Source organism: Plasmodium cynomolgi, chromosome 12, assembly GCF_000321355.1.
Source record: "Plasmodium cynomolgi strain B DNA, chromosome 12, whole genome shotgun sequence".
NCBI lineage: Eukaryota > Apicomplexa > Aconoidasida > Haemosporida > Plasmodiidae > Plasmodium > Plasmodium cynomolgi.
Genome location: NC_020405.1, coordinates 2,376,498 through 2,395,521, shown reverse-complemented (window position 1 = coordinate 2,395,521; position 19,024 = coordinate 2,376,498). Strand labels below are relative to the sequence as shown.

At 40.1% G+C, this 19,024-nt stretch overlaps 3 protein-coding genes across 3 annotated transcripts; 2 read left to right on the top strand and 1 right to left on the bottom strand.

Annotated features, from left to right (window-relative positions):
- Positions 1 to 1,015: 1,015 nt before the first annotated feature.
- Positions 1,016 to 3,514, top strand: PCYB_126400 (elongation factor 2; the record flags this gene model as incomplete). The annotated part of the gene is made up of 1 exon (XM_004223974.1): positions 1,016 to 3,514. The coding sequence occupies one exon, from the start codon at positions 1,016 to 1,018 to the stop codon at positions 3,512 to 3,514; it is 2,499 nt and encodes an 832-aa protein (XP_004224022.1).
- A 1,484-nt stretch (positions 3,515 to 4,998) lies between these two features.
- Positions 4,999 to 10,143, bottom strand: PCYB_126390 (hypothetical protein; the record flags this gene model as incomplete). The annotated part of the gene is made up of 2 exons (XM_004223973.1): positions 4,999 to 8,015; positions 8,052 to 10,143. 2 exons carry the CDS (start codon positions 10,141 to 10,143, stop codon positions 4,999 to 5,001), a joined length of 5,109 nt encoding a protein of 1,702 aa, XP_004224021.1.
- Positions 10,144 to 15,080: 4,937 nt separating this feature from the next.
- Positions 15,081 to 17,854, top strand: PCYB_126380 (hypothetical protein). The gene is made up of 11 exons (XM_004223972.1): positions 15,081 to 15,331; positions 15,487 to 15,528; positions 15,648 to 15,783; positions 16,165 to 16,230; positions 16,450 to 16,490; positions 16,663 to 16,784; positions 17,003 to 17,065; positions 17,155 to 17,189; positions 17,326 to 17,389; positions 17,549 to 17,613; positions 17,802 to 17,854. The coding sequence occupies exons 1-11, from the start codon at positions 15,302 to 15,304 to the stop codon at positions 17,828 to 17,830; spliced, it is 693 nt and encodes a 230-aa protein (XP_004224020.1). The 5' UTR covers positions 15,081 to 15,301; the 3' UTR covers positions 17,831 to 17,854.
- Positions 17,855 to 19,024: the final 1,170 nt, after the last annotated feature.

Genomic DNA, 19,024 nt, shown 5'->3' with positions numbered 1-19,024 from the left:
TTTTTTTTTTTTTATGCCTTTAAAAAAGCATATATATTTTTGGCAACCCGACATAGACGTGAAAATACAATAAATGCGTACTGCCCCCCGATATTGTTTTTTTTTTTTAACCATTTTGCTTCCAGCATATATTGCATTTTACCTGCATGGAAAAAATGCCCCAAATAAAAACTTACACTATATTGGTAAATTGCATATGCATACCGTGATCGGGTCATTTTTGTGCGAAGCCCTTGTATGAATTTCGCTACATATCGTGTCAAAAAAAGAGCAAAGCCAAAAATGCACAGCCAAAAACGCAAAGTTAAAAAAGCGAAGCGCAACACGATTGCTCAAAGCACAAACGCGAAGCAATATTTTACCACCTTAACAGCTTATCTTTAAAAAAAAGTGTAGGAAGGTGAGCAGTTCGTGCAAACACCAGTTAAACGCAAAATTGCAAACATTTTTTAAAAAAGCAAACAGAATTATGAGATTTTTTTGAGAAACGTACGTATTATAATATACTTCTTGCGTACCGCGCTCGCACCAAACATATGCGAATTCAATACTTGAGTATTGCAGCGAACACTTTAGTAACGAAAAAATACGCGAATGCTTCGCATCGTTTAATTGCAGCACGCGCATATAAAACAAACGCCCTTTCGCATATTTACACCCGTATGTACAATTCCCCTGGGGGAGAAAAGTGTCACACGGAAAAGCAGAAAAAGTGTTTAGCGCCTGTTTTATAACATATATAATATATGAGCGACCAGTTCGAACGCGTGCAAATATAATCGTGTTGTACTTGCTGAATTGTATTCCAATACCCGCGCACGTGCTTACCATCTCGCGAGGGTTAACAAAGGGGAAAAAAGCAAAACACGAAAGGGGTTTCCTGTTTAGCAGTTACGCATTCTGCCGCTACCCCCCAGCGCGTAGTATTCGCCAAAGAAAGAACCAAATCAAAACAAACCATACCAAACGAAACCAACCTACCCCCCCATCTAATCACACATAAAGGTAGAACAAAATGGTGAACTTCACAGTGGACCAGGTTCGTGAGATCATGAACAAAACCAAGCAGATCAGGAACATGTCCGTTATAGCACATGTGGACCATGGAAAGTCAACCCTAACAGATTCTCTAGTTTCCAAAGCTGGTATTATTTCTAGTAAACATGCAGGAGATGCACGTTTTACGGACACGAGAGCAGATGAACAGGAAAGGTGCATTACCATCAAGTCGACCGGTATTTCTATGTACTTTGAGCACGATTTGGAAGATGGTGAAGGAAAGAAACCCTTTCTTATTAACCTAATCGATTCCCCAGGACATGTTGATTTTTCATCAGAAGTCACAGCAGCGTTAAGAGTTACAGATGGTGCCTTAGTTGTGGTGGATACCATTGAAGGAGTGTGTGTGCAAACAGAAACCGTGTTGTACCAAGCGTTAGGAGAAAGAATCAAGCCAGTGTTACATGTGAATAAAGTGGACAGAGCGTTGCTAGAATTACAGATGGAAGTGGAAGATATATATCAGACCTTTGCCAGAACGATTGAAAGTGTGAATGTCATTATCTCGACATATACGGACAAGCTGATGGGAGACATTCAGGTATACCCAGAAAAAGGAACAGTGTCCTTTGGTTCAGGTTTACAAGGCTGGGCATTCACCTTAGAAACGTTTTCTCGAATTTACTCCAAAAAGTTTGGTATTGAGAAGAGCAAAATGATGCAGCGCTTATGGGGTAACAGCTTTTATGATGCCAAGACGAAGAAGTGGTCCAAAAATCAACAGGAAGGATATAAGAGAGGTTTCTGTCAGTTCATCATGGAGCCAATTTTAAATTTATGTCAGTCCATCATGAATGACGATAAGGATAAGTACACAAAGATGTTGACAAATATCGGAGTTGAATTAAAAGGAGATGATAAAAATTTAACAGGAAAACAGTTACTGAAAAAAGCAATGCAGTTGTGGTTACCAGCAGGAGATACCCTACTCGAAATGATTGTCACGCATTTGCCATCCCCAGCCACAGCACAAAAATACCGTGTAGAGAATCTGTATGAAGGTCCCATGGATGATGAAGCGGCTAATGCTATTCGTAACTGTGACCCACAAGGTCCGCTTATGATGTACATATCCAAAATGGTGCCCACATCTGACAAGGGAAGATTTTACGCCTTTGGTCGTGTTTTCTCAGGAACAGTTGCAACAGGACAGAAGGTAAGAATCCAAGGTCCACATTACGTACCAGGAGAAAAAACGGATCTGTATGAGAAGAACATTCAAAGGACTGTACTTATGATGGGTAGGTACACCGAACAAGTGCAGGATGTCCCATGTGGTAATACCTGTTGTTTAGTCGGAGTAGATCAGTATATTGTAAAATCAGGAACGATTACAACTTTTAAAGAAGCACATAACATTGCTGATATGAAGTATAGTGTCTCTCCAGTTGTGCGTGTTGCTGTGAAGCCAAAGGATAGCAAGCAGTTACCAAAATTAGTTGATGGTCTTAAAAAATTGGCCAAGTCGGATCCATTAGTCTTATGTCAGACGGATGAATCAGGAGAACACATCATTTCTGGTTGTGGTGAATTACACATTGAAATTTGCTTAAAAGATTTAAAAGACGAGTATGCACAGATTGACTTTATCGTGTCCGACCCCGTTGTTTCCTATCGAGAAACTGTCACAGAAGAGTCCTCCATTACTTGTTTGGGTAAGTCACCAAATAAACACAACCGTCTTTTTATGAAAGCCTTCCCATTAGCTGAAGGGTTGCCAGAAGATATTGACAAGAGTAAAGTATCAGATAAGGATGATCCCAAAGCAAGGGCAAATTATCTACACAGTAATTATCAGTGGGACAAAAACTTAGCTTTGAAAATCTGGGCTTTTGGACCAGAAACAATTGGACCTAATTTGTTGACTGATAATACAAGTGGTATTCAATACATGAATGAAATTAAGGTGCACTGTGTAGCAGCTTTTCAGTGGGCATCCAAAGAAGGAGTCTTATGTGAAGAAAACATGAGAGGTTGTGAGTTTAGAATGTTAGACGTTCATATGCATGCTGATGCTATACATAGAGGTGCAGGACAAATTATGCCTGCTTGTAAGAAATGTATCTACGCATGCGAATTGACTGCTTTTCCAAGATTAGTAGAACCCATTTACCTTGTTGATATTAGCTGTCCGCAAGATGTTGTTAGTGGAGTCTACTCAGTATTAAACAAAAGAAGAGGTATTGTTATTTCTGAAGATCAGAAATTAGGTACGCCACTACTAAAAATACAGGCACATCTCCCTGTCGCAGAATCTTTTGGTTTCACCTCTGCATTACGAGCTGCCACTTCCGGACAAGCCTTCCCACAATGTGTCTTTGATCACTGGTCTGTACTTTATGATGATCCTTTTGACTCCAACAAGAATTCGTACAAAATTATTATGAACATTAGAGAGAGAAAGGGTATTAAGGTCGAAATGCCGCAGTTAGACAACTACTTGGATAAGTTGTAACGGGCCTTCCTCCCTTGCCCCCCACGTGGATGCATGAATTTATGCATTTATCGGTGCATGGTTGCATAGATGCTTCCATGCTTCCAGGTGTCCTTACCAACAGAGGTGACCCCCCGAGGGTGGGCATCGTGAAAATGCTTTCCCCTGCACGTGTCCCACTCAGCATGAGTGTGTTACCCACAGGGGCACATTTCACCGCGCAGCACCTTTTGCAGAAGCGCCTCTGCACTTAAGGCACCTCCAGGCCTACAAGATAAAACTGTACTATACATTATTACTACTCAAAGATGCACACGTTGACATACATGCAAAAAAAAAAAAAAAATAAAAAAATAATAATAAAAATGAAAACAAAAATAATAATAAAAATAATAATAAAAATAACAATAAAAATAACAACAACAGTAACAATAATGTAATTCATTTTCTCCAAACGTGCGCACGGACGTTCCATTTCATGTGTTTTACCCTCTACCCAACAAGAACAAAAAACGCATTTGCAATTTTCATGCGTCATCTGAACATTTTGAACCTATGTAGTGTTTTTAACCGAGTAGAACAGATTTTTAATTCCAATAAGTTACTCCTCTTTTCGGCCCACCGAGGGGTTCTGCGAGAGGTGGGTATGTGTATGGGGGGGCCCCACAACTGTTCTCCCACCAAGAGGTACATCCCAATACATAGCACATTGAGGAATATGCAAATGTGTATCTTATCGAAAGGTCAAAACAGGTACCCCTTTTTGTGTCTAAATTTTCATAACTCTGCATAAATTTATTTTTTACACCACAGGGGTAACACATCTGCACAATGCAATTGCTCCTTTGCATGAAGCGTACTTCCTCCAAAAGGAAGAGTACCCTTGGCGCGAAAATGCAAACCTGTTTGGTTGTTCGCCGCTTTCGTGATGTAAAGGGGAACTGACGGACTTCCTTTTTTCGCACTTGTGCGAAATGTCACATTATGTCGGTTACGTAAAGTGCCACTTCGGGGGAATGAAAAAAGGAACATCCTGGTAAATGCCTAGTCCCCACAAAGTAACACGTAAAAAAAGCACGAATTTTTAAAGGCGAAATGAAATTTGTCCTGTTAAGTAGGCTGCTCAGCTGACCGCAACGCGTTGGGGTGAACAAGTCCTACGTACGTATATACACATGATGTGATGTCTGTTTTTTTTTCTTAATTTTCGAGGCGCACAACGGAGTGGCTGGTCAAAATTTACCCGTTAAGGGCAAGTGTTCAGTAGGGTCAATTTTAAATGCGCTCCGGGGAGCCATCTTTAAGCGGTTCAGTTATGCGGAAAGCAAAAAGAAAACAAAAAAGGTGGTTTTTGCTTCATGCGGCGGGACAAAAAAATGGGCAAAAAAAAGGAAGCATTTTTTCAAAAAAGGGGCATTTTATCAAAAAAAAAGGCATATTTTTCAGAAAAAGGCGTGTTTTAAAGAAAAAGGGACATACTTCTCCGAAAGGACAAAACCGGCGCGTCACTTGCCATCATTGTAGCCAAACGAATTTTTCAATATCGACAAGGAGCAGTCCGGTATCCTAAAATTTTTCTCGAGGACATAAATCTGGTCATTAATCATTTTTGAGCACTCGTCAAAAAATATTTTCTTAATTTGGGACACCATTCTAAGGCAATTTAAAATTTCCTTCTGCGTTTTGTCCCTCTTTATGCTCATAAATTCGTTATCCTTTAAATGAAATGTCTCCTTCAGCAGAGTGTCGATGTTCTTTTCGCGCGTTTCATTCATATGGCTTAAAGAGTGGGCACACGTTCTGGGTGAGGTCTTGTATTCTGTAATACCGCTACCATATTGACGTAGAGACACATCTGTCGCGCCTTTTCCCGTCTTGTTTTTTTCGCTCCGATTGGAAGTGTCTAAAGAGTTGCTGTTGCCTTCGAAGGGGGCACAAACTTTGGTTTCCTCATCGTGTGTTTTTATGGAGGCATTGATATTTTCTCCGTCAATTTTGGGTTTCTCATCTGCTAGGCCTTTCTCGGTGGCGCCAACACCATCTCTGAGGTTGGGAGTCTCTAACTCCGCGTCGGTTTCCTTCTTCACAGCGGGGTCATCTCTTTGCTTGGCAAGATCATAAACATTGTCTTTGTTGTCATCGCCGTCAACAGCGTCAGCCTTGTCGACATCGTCGGGATTATTATTGCCAGCCGGTTCATTCGCCTTTACGTTTTTCTTAAAAAAGGGAAAAATGTTCGCAAACCCGAATGTTTTTTTTTCATGTTCGTCCTTCTTTTGTGCTTCCTCTTTCTGGATACTTCCACTCTGCGGATTTGTGCCTTTCGGTTCATCATGCATCCGTTCCTCACTACTTAAACCGTTGTTCTGTTGTTTTTTTCCCGAGTCGTCATTCCTTCTCTCATGCTTTTCTAATTTGTCCATTGGCTCCGTTTTAACGCTGACTTGTAAATTAGTGCTAACGCAATTCGTATTATCATCAGCCTCATCCGGGTGCTTCTCCTTCACAGGGGTAGTGTCCTCACTCGAAAGAGCCGAAACACCATAGGAAATTTCCCCGATGGTGCTACTCACTATGCTGATATTATTGCTGTTGTTTCTCAGATGTCTTTCCTTCCAGTAATCATTACCTCCACCATTCTGGTTATAATTATTTTCCAACTTTGGACAGCCCACTACCTGGTCCTTTTTTGCATCCCCACAGGGTGATGACCTTTCCTCGTGGTCGGCACACTTTTTTTCCGTGTTATCATCTGCATGCGATAAAATTGCGCCAGTAGCGTCTGAGCGGGCTTCTAACTGGTCATTAGTGGAATGACCCAGTTGCGCATGACCACTTCTTCCACATGTGCCGCCTTTTCCACATATGCCGCCTTTTCCACATATGCCATCCTTTCCACCTTTGCCGCTTTCCCCAGTGCGCCCCCTGCTGGACACATCGTTCAGTCGTCTAAAATAATCGGCATAACTTTGCATCAGCGTTTTTTCCCGCTCGTCGACCTTTCTGCTGACACCTTCATTGGCCCCCATCTGTCTACCTCTGAATGCCCTGTGGCTCGGAAGGCTCCTCTCCTTCTGCTCCTCCCTATACCTGTCAACCAAGTTGGTGCTCTTATACAATTTCGTCGATATGTAATGCTTAAACAAGCTTTCTTCATTTACATTTTTATATCTCCCCTGGGAATAATTCGAGTAGAACAAGTCTTCATTCTTCAGAGTATGCTTTATGAGCTTGTTCAACTCATCGCAAACAAAATCGACGTTGTTCTGTTTGGTCAACTTAGGGGGGTACTTAAACTGATTGTCGTTCTTGTTAACATTCTTTTCGTTTTGCATATCGTTTATTTTTTTGCTTATTTTTTCGTTTTCTGCATTATGGTCTGTTTTATTCGTACACTTTGCCGCAACTTGGGGTGGTCCTTCTTCTCCCTCTTGCATTTCCCCACTGCAGCTGCTTATGATCTTTCTTCCCTCCATGTTGCTGTCTTCTCCCGTTTCGTTTTTTGCAAATCTGTTTGTGTTGTGTGGTTCTCCGTTCGCTTCATTTCCCTGTTTTTCTCTTTCCTCCCCATGTTGCCTCTCCTCCCCAGTGCACTGCGTCACATGGGGTGCAACCCCACTGCTTGGATGAGAGAGAAAGCTCCTTTCACCTACCGTTCCACCGTTTTCATGATGTAGTTTCTCCCCCACAACACTAGAATTCGGCAGAATAGTATTGCTGCCATAATCATTTTTTAAATTCAAGCTGCGTTCATTAATGTGATGAAAATCGTCTTCCTCGTTGTAATTCATAAAATACATATCAGCACAAGTGGGTATATTATAAATATCATCCATTTCTTTATTGGCGCAGTAGAGAAGCTCGTTCAATTTCCTTTCTTCCTCATCATCAATTTCGTTAAAGCTTTTACTAGACTCGTTGTTCACTGTGTTGTCATCATCTAAATCGTTGCTTTGAATTTTGGCACAGCACTCGTTGTTAATATCTCTAGGAATTCGAGCAATATTTAGGGCAATTTCATTCTCTATTTTGTGGCCATAATTCTTTTGTTTATTTCCTTCCTTACATGATCTCTTCCGCAGGTAGTCATAATAAAATTTATACTCTAGCTGGTTTAGCTTGTTTAAAATTTCATTATTATTATTTAGTATGTCTACTATGTATCCCATGGCGTAGACAGCTTCATCTACGTTGTGGGAATCTAAGGAGTGGGGTGTGAATTGCTGCTTAATATCTTTGGTTAGCTTACCTTGTACCTCCCCCAAAAAGGGCAACATAACATCATAATCAATATCATCCACTTTGCTAATTTTTTTTAAAAATTTTAAAAACTCGTCGTTGAAATTGAATACTGTATTGAGGCTATTTACGTTGTTCATAAATTCTTCTTTAATTTGAAACGTCTCATTTGGGAAGAGTCTCTTGTTGTCACTATCGCAGTAATTACTACTATTTTTGTCATAGTCAGCGTTAGCCGATTCACTTTCCAGTAACACATTAGCATTGCCACTTTTGTGACTACCTACATTAGTGGAGATATTAACTGACGTGCATTTACGTCCTCTTGATTTCTTCCTACCTCTACCATCTTTTCCCTTTTTAATGCATTTCTTTTTTCTTCCATTTTTTCCACTTGCATAATCTAGGTGACCAGCCTGGCCCAAGTGATGACTACTGCTCGAAGGATTGACCACATTACCCGAATTCGTATCAGCCGAGGTAGCCACACCGAGAGTGCTATTTCCGCTGTACAAGAATTCTTTATTCTTCTCGTCCTTCACTTTTCTCCTTGCAGGGGTGTTGCTTCTATGAACAACGCTGCTGTTTATGTCAGCTTTGGGGTTTTTCAAATGGGGTAGATGCTTCTCTTGCAACATGGATGACGCCCTTGGGGGAATATGCAAATTAATCGTATCTGCATCACCTGGTGTGTTGCTCATGTCGAACAAAACGTCACTTCTCCTTCGTTTGCTATTATCAAGAATGGGAGGTCTCACGGAACTCTTCTGTTCCCTCCCATTTTCATTTAAGCTTGCATTGAGGATACTCTCTTGAGCATTACTGTTTTGTATTTTCTTCTTTCTTCCTCTTTTTTTCTTCTCAACGGGGGGGGTGGCTACAACGTTCTGCTGAGCATCTTCACTAACAGGAAGGGCGGTCATTCCACCTTGATCGGTTACGTTAGGAAAAGTATTTTTCGCGTCACTCACCATGAGGTCGTTATTGTTAATGCTATACGGTTGTTCTTCAGTGTACTCCATTTTCTTGCTCCTCAATTTATCTCTTCCTCTGCCTCTTCCCCATCCTCCTTTACCTTTGCCCCTACTTCTGTGTGGTCTTCCCTTCTCAAAACCATGTACAGAGCTGTCCAGGTCAACTGCTCTAACTTCTTGAACAGTTTCCACTGCGATCTGCTCTCCCTCCGCTTTTACAATCTCCTTCCTATCTGCATCATTCCACATATTTTTATTCACCACAGATAAATCGTAGCTGCTGGTGTCAGTGCTCTTTACCGCAGAAGTGGGGGCACTGCATCGGTTGGCATTATCATCCGTGGTGGAATTGCTAACAGGAGGAATGCACAAATTGTGTGCAGCATTTTCTACCGCATCCGCTAAAACATCATTGCCCAAAACATTGCAGTAACAGTGCTCCGGTTTTTGAGCAACTTCTTCATTTTTTGTCAAACTAGGAACAGATTTTATGTTGACAAGCTGATCGGTATTTTTCCCCAAAGCGCCTGCCTTTCTAGAATTGCTCACACAAATGCTAGTCGCTACTTTGTCTTCCTCACTGGCGAGAATGCTACTTTTTTTATCTTTACAATTCAGTTGGGACGTATTATCCACTAAGTTTTTCTGTACTTCCACTTTTTTCTTTTTCCTGTTAGATCCCTCCGTGTTGCTATATCCTGCCATGCTTCTTGTACTTTCTTCTTGAAAAAATATGTCGTACTTGTAGTTCCTTATTGGTCTCCTCCTCGACCTCTTAAGGGGAACAACTGCCACTTCTTCTTGTGCGACTGGATTATTGTGTTTTTTTTCTCCATTTTGATCTTTTATAGGATTTGTTTTTTCTCCCTTTGGGATGCTACTATCTTCACCCTGGGGAGGAATAATACTATGGTGTTTTCCCTTCTTGTCTTTGCTATCCCCACGTATATCATCCTTTTCGTTCCTTGTTTGACATGAGCTCAATTCCGCGATGGATTGCACATCTGCATTGTCATCCCCAATCTGTGTACCACTAACGATGTCGTTAACATGTACGGTGGTACAATCCTGGGTGCTTCGCTCTGCGGATATTTGCTCGGATGCTTTCTCATTTGCGTTGCTTCGTTTTAAAGTGTCTCCGCTCAGGGAAGTAGTACTCTCCTTTACTTCCTTATCAATCACTTCGCTGTCATTTGTACCCTTTTTCGCATTCCCTACATCATCGATATAGCTACTGGCGATAGCGCTAATCTGTGCGTTTCTGCTTCTTCTGTCCCGTCTCTCCCCCCTCGATTCTGCTGCGGTGCTTCTGTTTCCCGATCGATTACTTTCAACAACAGTTGCTTGATTGGTAGCACCACTGCTGCTGTTGTTACCCCCAGAACTGTTCACATTATTTTTTACGTTTTTATTTTTCGCATCATTCTTCAAAGTCATTTTATTGTTATTCGATTTATGTGAACTTCGCTTATAACCCTCGGTGACTTTTAGTAGAACCACATCATCATCATCTTTATTCTTTTGTAGTTTCTTCGTATGGTCAGAGGGGGGAAGAAAACATAGCAAAGAATACAAAAAAAAAGGATTATATAGGCTACGCGGTAAAGGGGTTATAGAGCAGGCTTGACACGCAAGGGATACGGTTTATTCGTTTGTCTTTACAATATATGACACTCGCGCGGGGGCTCAAAAAAAAAAAATAAATAATTGCTTGAATCTTCGTTAGCCCAACGGTTTACGTATTGCGAATATGGAAAATGTTCCAAACGCTTAATTCTGATTTATTCATGCAGGATACATCAAACTGCAAGAATCAGCTTGTTACGCTTGGGGCGAAAGACAGAAAAGCGGTAAAGGGGGCGGATGCGCATAATGGCGAGGCTGGTTCTGCGACTCCTAAAGCGATGCTGTCTGCAAAAGCGATGTTGGCTGCGATTGTACCGATAGCTGCCTGTGGAGCGATGACTACAGCCACGATTTCTGCCGCGATTATGGTGGCCTTCTTTTCCTTTTATGAAAAAAACGGATGAATCACGAGCCCTGGAGCTGACCCCTCCAACGCGTACAATTTGATTCACAAAAATTGGACTAATAAATAAAACAGAAAGTGGTCACTTCTGCCACTCGTACGGAAAAAATTACGAAGTAGATGAAAGTTCTAATAGGACAAACGGAAGAATAATGACTCCACGTTTCTTGCGTAAATTACGTAAAACAATTGCTTAAATTTTGAAAAAAAAAAAATATATATATATATCTCAACAAATTGGCACGTATATATTTATACAAAATGCCATATAAATATAAATGCTTATATATTTTTTTACTATTTATTCTAAATAGACAATTTAATTTCTATACTTAAATGAATTATTTTTTTTTTATAATAAACGAAATATACTAAATGGTAGAAAAAAAAAAAAAAAAAAAATTTTTCCGTAAAGGTATAAAAAGTAGGTACTACTTACTGTACGTACATATATGTATATTATTATATGCCGTAAAATGGGGGCAAATATAATATTACTTTTTATTCTGCACGGACTTTTTCAAGATTTTATTTTACTTTATATACTTACCTGTTGCGGTATGTAAATAAAGAAAAGGGGGGGTAAAAGTAGGCATTTTCGTACCTACATATGCAGTGCCATATACGCATACATCATACGGGGAATATATTTATATGTTTATAATATATATATATTCTCTGCCTACATGTATACTATACTAATGATGTAGAGGAGTACGTACAGTTGCCATGCGCATGTATTATAAATAATATATGTGCTTGACCGGGGGCACCATCATATATTCTCCTAACGCGTACGAAAAAAGATCACAAAAAATATCACAAAAAAATTACGAAAAAATTACGAAAAAATTACGAAAAAAATTCTGCCAGGATATATGTCACCATTGTATACTGATATACGTAGCGTTGGCGTGTACGTATACCTCTACATAATGCTGCGCGGCAACAAGTTTACATATATTATGTAGCATATGTATTATTATGTACAAAACGTCGCGGAAAGGAAATGTGGTGCCCCCCTTATCATTTTTTTTTTTTAAATAAAAATGGGGGGAAGGGGGGTAGTTCTACCTGATTATGGTATATACAAAATTTAATCTATTATATCTCTGAATTTTTTACCTATGCTGCTCGTCATTCTTGCATGCCGCGTTCGTTCCTTCGCGGGTATCGTTTATGCCCTCCATCGTCGCGGTTATTGCGGTTATTGCGCTTATTTTTGCCCTTCCTATTTTGCCGCTGCTTCTACCGTCATCCAGTTTTATATTGTCGAGTCCATTTTTTACGCGCCACTTTCGCTCCAATGAAAAAAATATGCGCACTTTCAAAAGCAGTGCCTATTCGTGCATTATAAGAAAAGGTAGACCTATAATGTATTATTATATTTACCCCGATTTAGCCGCAATAAAATACCTTATATAAAAAAATACCCCGTATGCAAAGTCAAGTCTCCGCATACATAACAATTAGCATGTAGGTTTTTACAGTATATAATAAAATCAACTCAGAAAAAAGGTAGTCCCCGCATATAGTAAAAAAACCGCGAATTTTTTTTATGTCGATTTTTTATGCTACTTTTTTATTCTAATTTTTATGCTAACTTTTTTGCTCGATTTTTTGCCCGTTATTTATTTACTTTTTCCACCTTTGTCGCGACTTTTGCGTAAAGCATACAGCGACTATCTGAGGAGGCAGATGCGCTGGGGCTAATTTTGATGTATATTCATCACAATTGTAATCCCACGCGCGTGATTATAGTAGTTTTATTTTTTCTGCAAAACGACAGCATAGTATGGCGGGTTATGCGGTCAGGTTAAATACGTGCGCTCCAGAGGGTTAAAAAAAGCATAGAGGGGATTTACGTGCATTGTTGCACAAACAAATTGTTGTACATTTATGTGCACGTACACATGTGTATACATAGGCATATTAATATGTATCTCCACGTTTTATATACCTACGGTGGGGATTATGGAGGGGAGCCACTATTTTTACGTTGCGAATAATTTGCCACGCGATATGTATGTATTTGTGGGGGCATGCCTATGTGGTCTGCTGCCGATGGGTACATGTGCGGGGTAAATCCACAACCGCTGTCATGATGTAAAGATGCAAATATGTGAAAAAAAAAAAAAATGCAATATTATGCAAAACTCGTAAAAATACTCCAACTTTTGTAACACCTTGGGGGAGAGCGAAACTGCACGGAGGCTCCTCAAATTCCAGTTCTCTGAACAACTGTTATGCAAAACGGTATTTTTTACAAAATGGATATATCCTGCAACGTAAAGAAATGTTGCTCAACATTTGGGGAACGACGGGAAAGGAATCACACTTAAATGTTGTTACGCATGGTTCATTTGTGGCATTTACTAAATTTTGCAAGAGATTAAAACCACATTTTTGGAGGTTTTACTTGTGCGAGGTTATTTTCTTAATATGGCTATAATGCAACGTGTCATATGGTATCCCCTTTTTGCTGTGCTTTTTTTTTTTTCCGTCTCAATTTTTAAGTTTAAAAAAAAAAAAGCGAAGGTTGCGACTCCGTACATGTATCAAATTGAAAGACCATTTGCATAAAATTGATTTTTTCCCTATGTTAAATGGATAAGTTAGATATAGGCGCAACCTCTGGTTGGCATTTTTTCACTAGAGCGTTCTTTTTCTTGTTTTTTTTGAGACACCATGGTTGTGCATGCGGTCACTCGGTGTATTAAGTAGATATGCACTCATGCATATGCTCGTGCATATTTGCACTTGCATGCGCGCATGTCACGACTGCAAAGCGCCGCGCCAAGCAATATTAAACGTCCTCAGGGAATTATCAATATTCGAACATGAAAACACTCACCTAGGCAAGTCGAACGGACGTGAAATCTTCTTGGGTCGAAAAGATTAACGACTAATGTGGTTGAGAATAGACTGTCCAGTGTGTTGCAAAAAATGCTGGTTGCCGTTTTCACCACAGTGGGGCTACTTTTGGTCAGAAAGCAAAAAGTCCATTTCATGAGAATGCAAATGTGGAAGTGCGCAATGGTATTTTTTTCGAAACAAGGTCGCAAACTTAATGCAGTTACGGGGGGGCACACGCCCAAGCGCAATTGCGATTGCAATCGCAAGCGGAGGTGCAGTTGCATATATGTACAGCCTATTTTGTCACGTGCTTCTCTCCTTGCAAGTGCGTATATATTGATACACATAGGTTCCTATGCAAAGTAGCTCTTTTTCCTTTGGGCAATTCGTACAATGTAGCAAAATAGCATGCATGTCTTGCTTAGCAAGGTTTAAAAGAAATCTTGGGAATCGTAAAGATGCGGAAAAAATAAATAGAGAGTGTTTGCCTTTTTTACTTATATCGTTAAGATAGTGGAAACGCACATAAAATGCAAAAAAAAAAAAAAAATTTTTTTGTGCCAATTTTCACTTAAATGACATGTCGCATACACGCGCAAGACCACAAGGGGGAAAGTTATTTTATAAATTAAAAAGGTACAACGATCCAGCAGACCCAATTCTACTCTGTTTTATTCTTTTTTTATTCTAAAATGGTGTGATTTGGCCGTTGGCACGCAGCACACATATGGGGGCAAGATGGTCTTCACTTGAGCTAATACATCTCTCCACAAATGTAGAACAGTTCAGCATTCGCAAGGCGTTACGATAAAGTGCTACGTCAAGTTATATGTGTGCGTATTTCCCTACATATATCAAAATACACGTTCCGTTTATGTAGGCAGTCCCCCTCGCACAAATGGGAAAAAAAAAAAAAAAAATCGTCCCAACTTCAAAAAATAAACAGCGTCTTAATTTTTTATTCCACTTTTTCGCCAAGATGGCATAAGAGCACATTCGTAAAATGACAAACGTACAAACCTGATAAATCGGAAATGTGTAACGCGCGTATGTTGCACGTGGAAGTACAAATACATGTGAGCATACAAACGATGCAACTGCAACTGTTAGTGTTCCTTTTTTTTTTTTTACATGCTTGTTCCAGCAAAAATGCATAAACCTGTGTGACGCTTTTTTACCACTCCCAGGGAAATACATAAAAAGGTGAGAACAGACTGGCAAATAGATAAGAAATGTGCAATTTTAATACTTCTTCGCGCGCACATGTTGAAGCCATTTCGTACGGATTAACCTTCTCATCTGCATTCCGCAAAAAAGGAAAAAATGATACAAATAAAGCGGCGAAAATGCGGTGCCCCATCGCAGTTGGAAATTTTGTTTTTTTTATTTTATTTTTTCTTTTTAAATTCGAGTAAACCCACCGAGTGTTCATTTTGCGCAAAAAATGAATCGAACAATTGGCTGCCATTTTGCCGTGACCAAAATTATTTTCACGAAAAAGGAAAAGAAATTTCCAGATTTTCAAATACGCGAATTTTACACCCCTTCCGAAATAGGCCTGCCAGGCAGCACGACTTTCTTGCCACTGACTTTACAACGTAGAGGAGAAAAATATACCATCCCGTGAACGTCTTTCCTGGGGGTGCGGAAATACGAAAAAGAGAATTAACGCAAAATTGGGGTATAAGGAGAAAGCGTATTGCGACTGTAATGTTCGAGCAAAGGGATTCCTCGAAGGAGGTAAAATTCGTGAAATAAAAAAAATTAGTAGTAAAACAAAGCGCAGTAGGAATGGCCATTGTTTTGCATATATACGCATAGGCACACATATACACTTTTTATATGCACACACGTGTGAGGTGGCATAACCTGACCCTCGTTACTCACCCCCACAGGCGCAAAGCAAAAGCGAAGACGAATTGTCTGCGGAGGACCTCGTAAATAAGAATAAAAAAAAATCAAATTTGTGTTACTCCCCCGATTGTATACCTATGCACAGGTGTAGAGACAAACTGTTCTGAATTATTCCCCTCGCTTTCCCCTCCCCCCCATGTAGATCCCAAGCTTCCAGGACATCTGGGACAGTCTGGACAAATATGATGAAGAGTACACCCCCTCGAGTGAAATCCAGAAATATCACAATTCTTTGCAGAAGAGCCTGTACAACATTCTATTTTCGATTAAATATTTTCGTAAGTGTGTCAACAGGAATTAATATGCAAATGCGATTTTTCTTTTTTGTGATGCGTTAGCAATTTACACCATTTTAGCCCCCTTTTAATCTCCGCTTACCCCCGTTTAATCTCCGCATACCCCCTTTTAATCTCCGCGTACCCCCTTTTTAACCCCTTTTTATACTTAAAAATCATGCCCATGTGCATATGCCCCATCGTTCAGGGTCAGGTAAACGCGTTTTATAAATGGAGGGGAGACCAACCGTATGGGGGTCCTCCAATTGGGGGGCATCTTTTACCCAATCCCTTTTTTTTTTGCTGCCACTTATCCGTATCCACTGCGTTTTGTAAAGGAAGTCCTCATGACCACATTTCCTTTTTGCATTTCCGAACATCCAGACGAGTTAAATATTGATGCGCAATTTTTGAAGCTCGTGAACAGATATGTGAAGTTTAAATTGCAAGGTAGGAAAAGATGAGGCAAATTGTTGTAAAAGAAAAAAAAAAGAAGAGGAATAACAAATCCCATTTTTACTCACTTTGGTTACCTAATTTGTGTAGAAAAACGAAATACTGCGTAGTTCTGAATTCCTACCTAGTGACTCCATCTTTGTTTCCACCCCTGCTGTTAATAATTTAAATCTGCATGTCTCTCATTGTGGTACGCACTCTGCAAATGTTCAGGAAATCAAACGGACGAAAAGGACATATCCAGATTAGCAAGGGTACCAATACGGAAAAATGAAAAAAAAAAAAAAAAAAGACTCCAAAAAGATCTCGTCTTCTTCGCATTTATGGCTCCGTATAGCGCAGTGTGCATCTGATTATTACACAATTTGACCCAATTCCCGTTGCTGCTAACCTCTGTTTTTTTTTTTTTTTTCCCACCTTTCCCAGTTTCACTTAAAAAATCAGAAAGATGACGATGAGGACGAATTGGTCGTGGATGAAGAAGTGGGGGTCTTCCCCACCAAATGTCCCATATCGCAAATGCCTTTTGAAAACCCAGTGACGCAACGGTAAGAATGTGCATTTCGGAACGTCCCATCTTTTTATGTTCTCAAGTATACACCCACAGAGTCATTGTGTGTGCCACTCCTTACGAAAAATATATTTCCATTTCTAAAAGGCACTTCACAGTGCAGGTCAACGGACGTAGTAATGTTCCATAAAAATAATCGCCATTTTTTAATGCCAAAATTGATTGCTTAATTTTGTATAACAACCCCTGTTTTAGGTTTAGCAAAAATAGGAAGGCATGCGTGCACACGTTTGAGAAAGCGTTCATACTCCGATTGATGTAAGTCGAATTTGTAGAAGTGGGGAGAAGAAAAGGAGTGCATTGGGACGCATGCCAACTGTTTTATTATTTTTATTCTTATTTTTTAGGCAAAATAAAGACACCATCGAATGCCCCATAGCAGGTTTTTATATTCCCTTTTGCTTGCATATATCTGCGCGTGTCATGCCAGCTCCCAGTTTCCCTTACAGTAGATTGTTTACCTGCTTCTCTTTTTTTGTATGTATCCAAGCCGCATGTACAAACTTCTTCCCTTTCAGCTTGCAAAAAGAAGGTCTACAAAAATAGCCTGCACCCCGATTACGAATTTTTGCATCATGCAAGGTTTGCCACAAGCGACTTGACGCGTTCGCAAATTTTGAGTTGCATCAGTGTTGTGCCATTCTTGGGGCAAACCAGGAAATGGGTTAAGATGTGCAGGCAGAAATGTGTACATGATGCATATATGTGTGTTTGTGCGTATTTTTTTTTTCCCCTTTGTAGGTACAAAAAATTCCGAGACAACATTACGGAGGCGAAGGAATACTTCGTCAATCTGAGGAACGACGGTTCGGCAAAAGAAAGAAAAAATCGCAAAAAAAAAAGGGCGTTCTGCCTCTTGAGAGAGCCGGATGCACGCACGTGTACCGCATTTTACATGCCGCATTTTGCGTACCGCCCTTCGCTTACCACATTTCACTTACCGCATTTTACGTGCCGCATTTTACTCGTTTCACTTTATCATTCCCTTTTTAAGAGAGCAAAGGATTCGACTTCGTTGAGTAAGGCAAGTTCAAGCTCTGGAGCAGCACAGGAGAACCGTCTTTCCCAGTTCACTTATTACAATTTGCAATTTCCACGTTGGTAGGGAATTCTTTTTATTTCATTTTTTTTTCTGAATGCACCCCTCCTTCGTAACTTTGAGTAAGTACCCTTACAGTACAACTCTTCTTTTTCCCGACGCCATTACCCTGCTTTAATTTTGATGAGCGTGCCCTTCCGCATCACATCGCGAAGGCACCATTAAAGTCGCATTCGTCTTTTACCATTTGAAAAACAAACAAAGGTGTACAAAGGTACGTGGGGATACATATATATTTTTATTGATAGCAAAATTGCCTACACGTTTGGGGTGCAGACGATGAAGTAGATGACCAATGTGCACACCATGTAGCATCCTTCCTCCTTAAAAAAAAAAGGGTTTATATGAAGCCATCTTTTTTTTTGTGTGTGTTTCTCCCAGCTCAGCGAAATCAGAGGCATACCATTCCGTATTATACCTCATATATTTTGTTCGTACTTTTTTATTTATCATAACAAGGGTCAGTGCTCATTTGGATGTTTAACTACGTGTCGTCCAACTCGGCAAAGAGTTTGGGGTTCCCAATTTTTTCTATTCCTTCGTTGTGTCCAAGGGGGACAGAGAAAAAAAAAGGCACTTCAAAATGGTGCAGGCATGTGTGTATATATATTTGTGCCCAATTCATGATGGCAATTTTGGGGTACACACATGGTACGTTTCTCATTTTGCTTTTCCCGTGGCCGAACGTGGAGGGAGATGCACATGTGGGGGACATTCGCCAAGTGGCATTCAACCCCGTCAATACGATGTAAACTCAGCAAGTAGGTTTGTCGTGTCATTCGCTCCCTTTCGTATTAACCGCTTTGGCCGTTAACTGGTCCGATAAGAACACGGAGAAATTCATTTTAAAAAAAATTTTTGCTACGTAAAATTGGTGAAGTAGGGAGGATAAAATAATGAGCTAGTGTTTCATATAACGTATGTAGGCTCTACGCATGTTTTTTTTTTTTTTTTTTTTAAGCATCATTATCCATTTTTTTTTTTTGCATCGTTGCTTGGGTACATTATTCAATCGGGGCGGAAACGAATGGAGAAAAATCCCCACCAAGTTGACTCAACCAAGCGTTTCCTCAATGTATATGACATTACCCTCACACGTGCTGCACGAAAAGTATTGC

Bases quoted from the DNA above. Each gene is read 5' to 3' on its own strand.
- PCYB_126380 (XM_004223972.1), top strand. From the start codon at position 15,302: ATGTTCGAGCAAAGGGATTCCTCGAAGGAG. The intron at 15,332-15,486 runs GTAAAATTCGTG...TCACCCCCACAG, and splicing joins AAAGGGATTCCTCGAAGGAG to GCGCAAAGCAAAAGCGAAGA. The intron at 17,614-17,801 runs GTTCGGCAAAAG...TCCCTTTTTAAG, and splicing joins CGTCAATCTGAGGAACGACG to AGAGCAAAGGATTCGACTTC.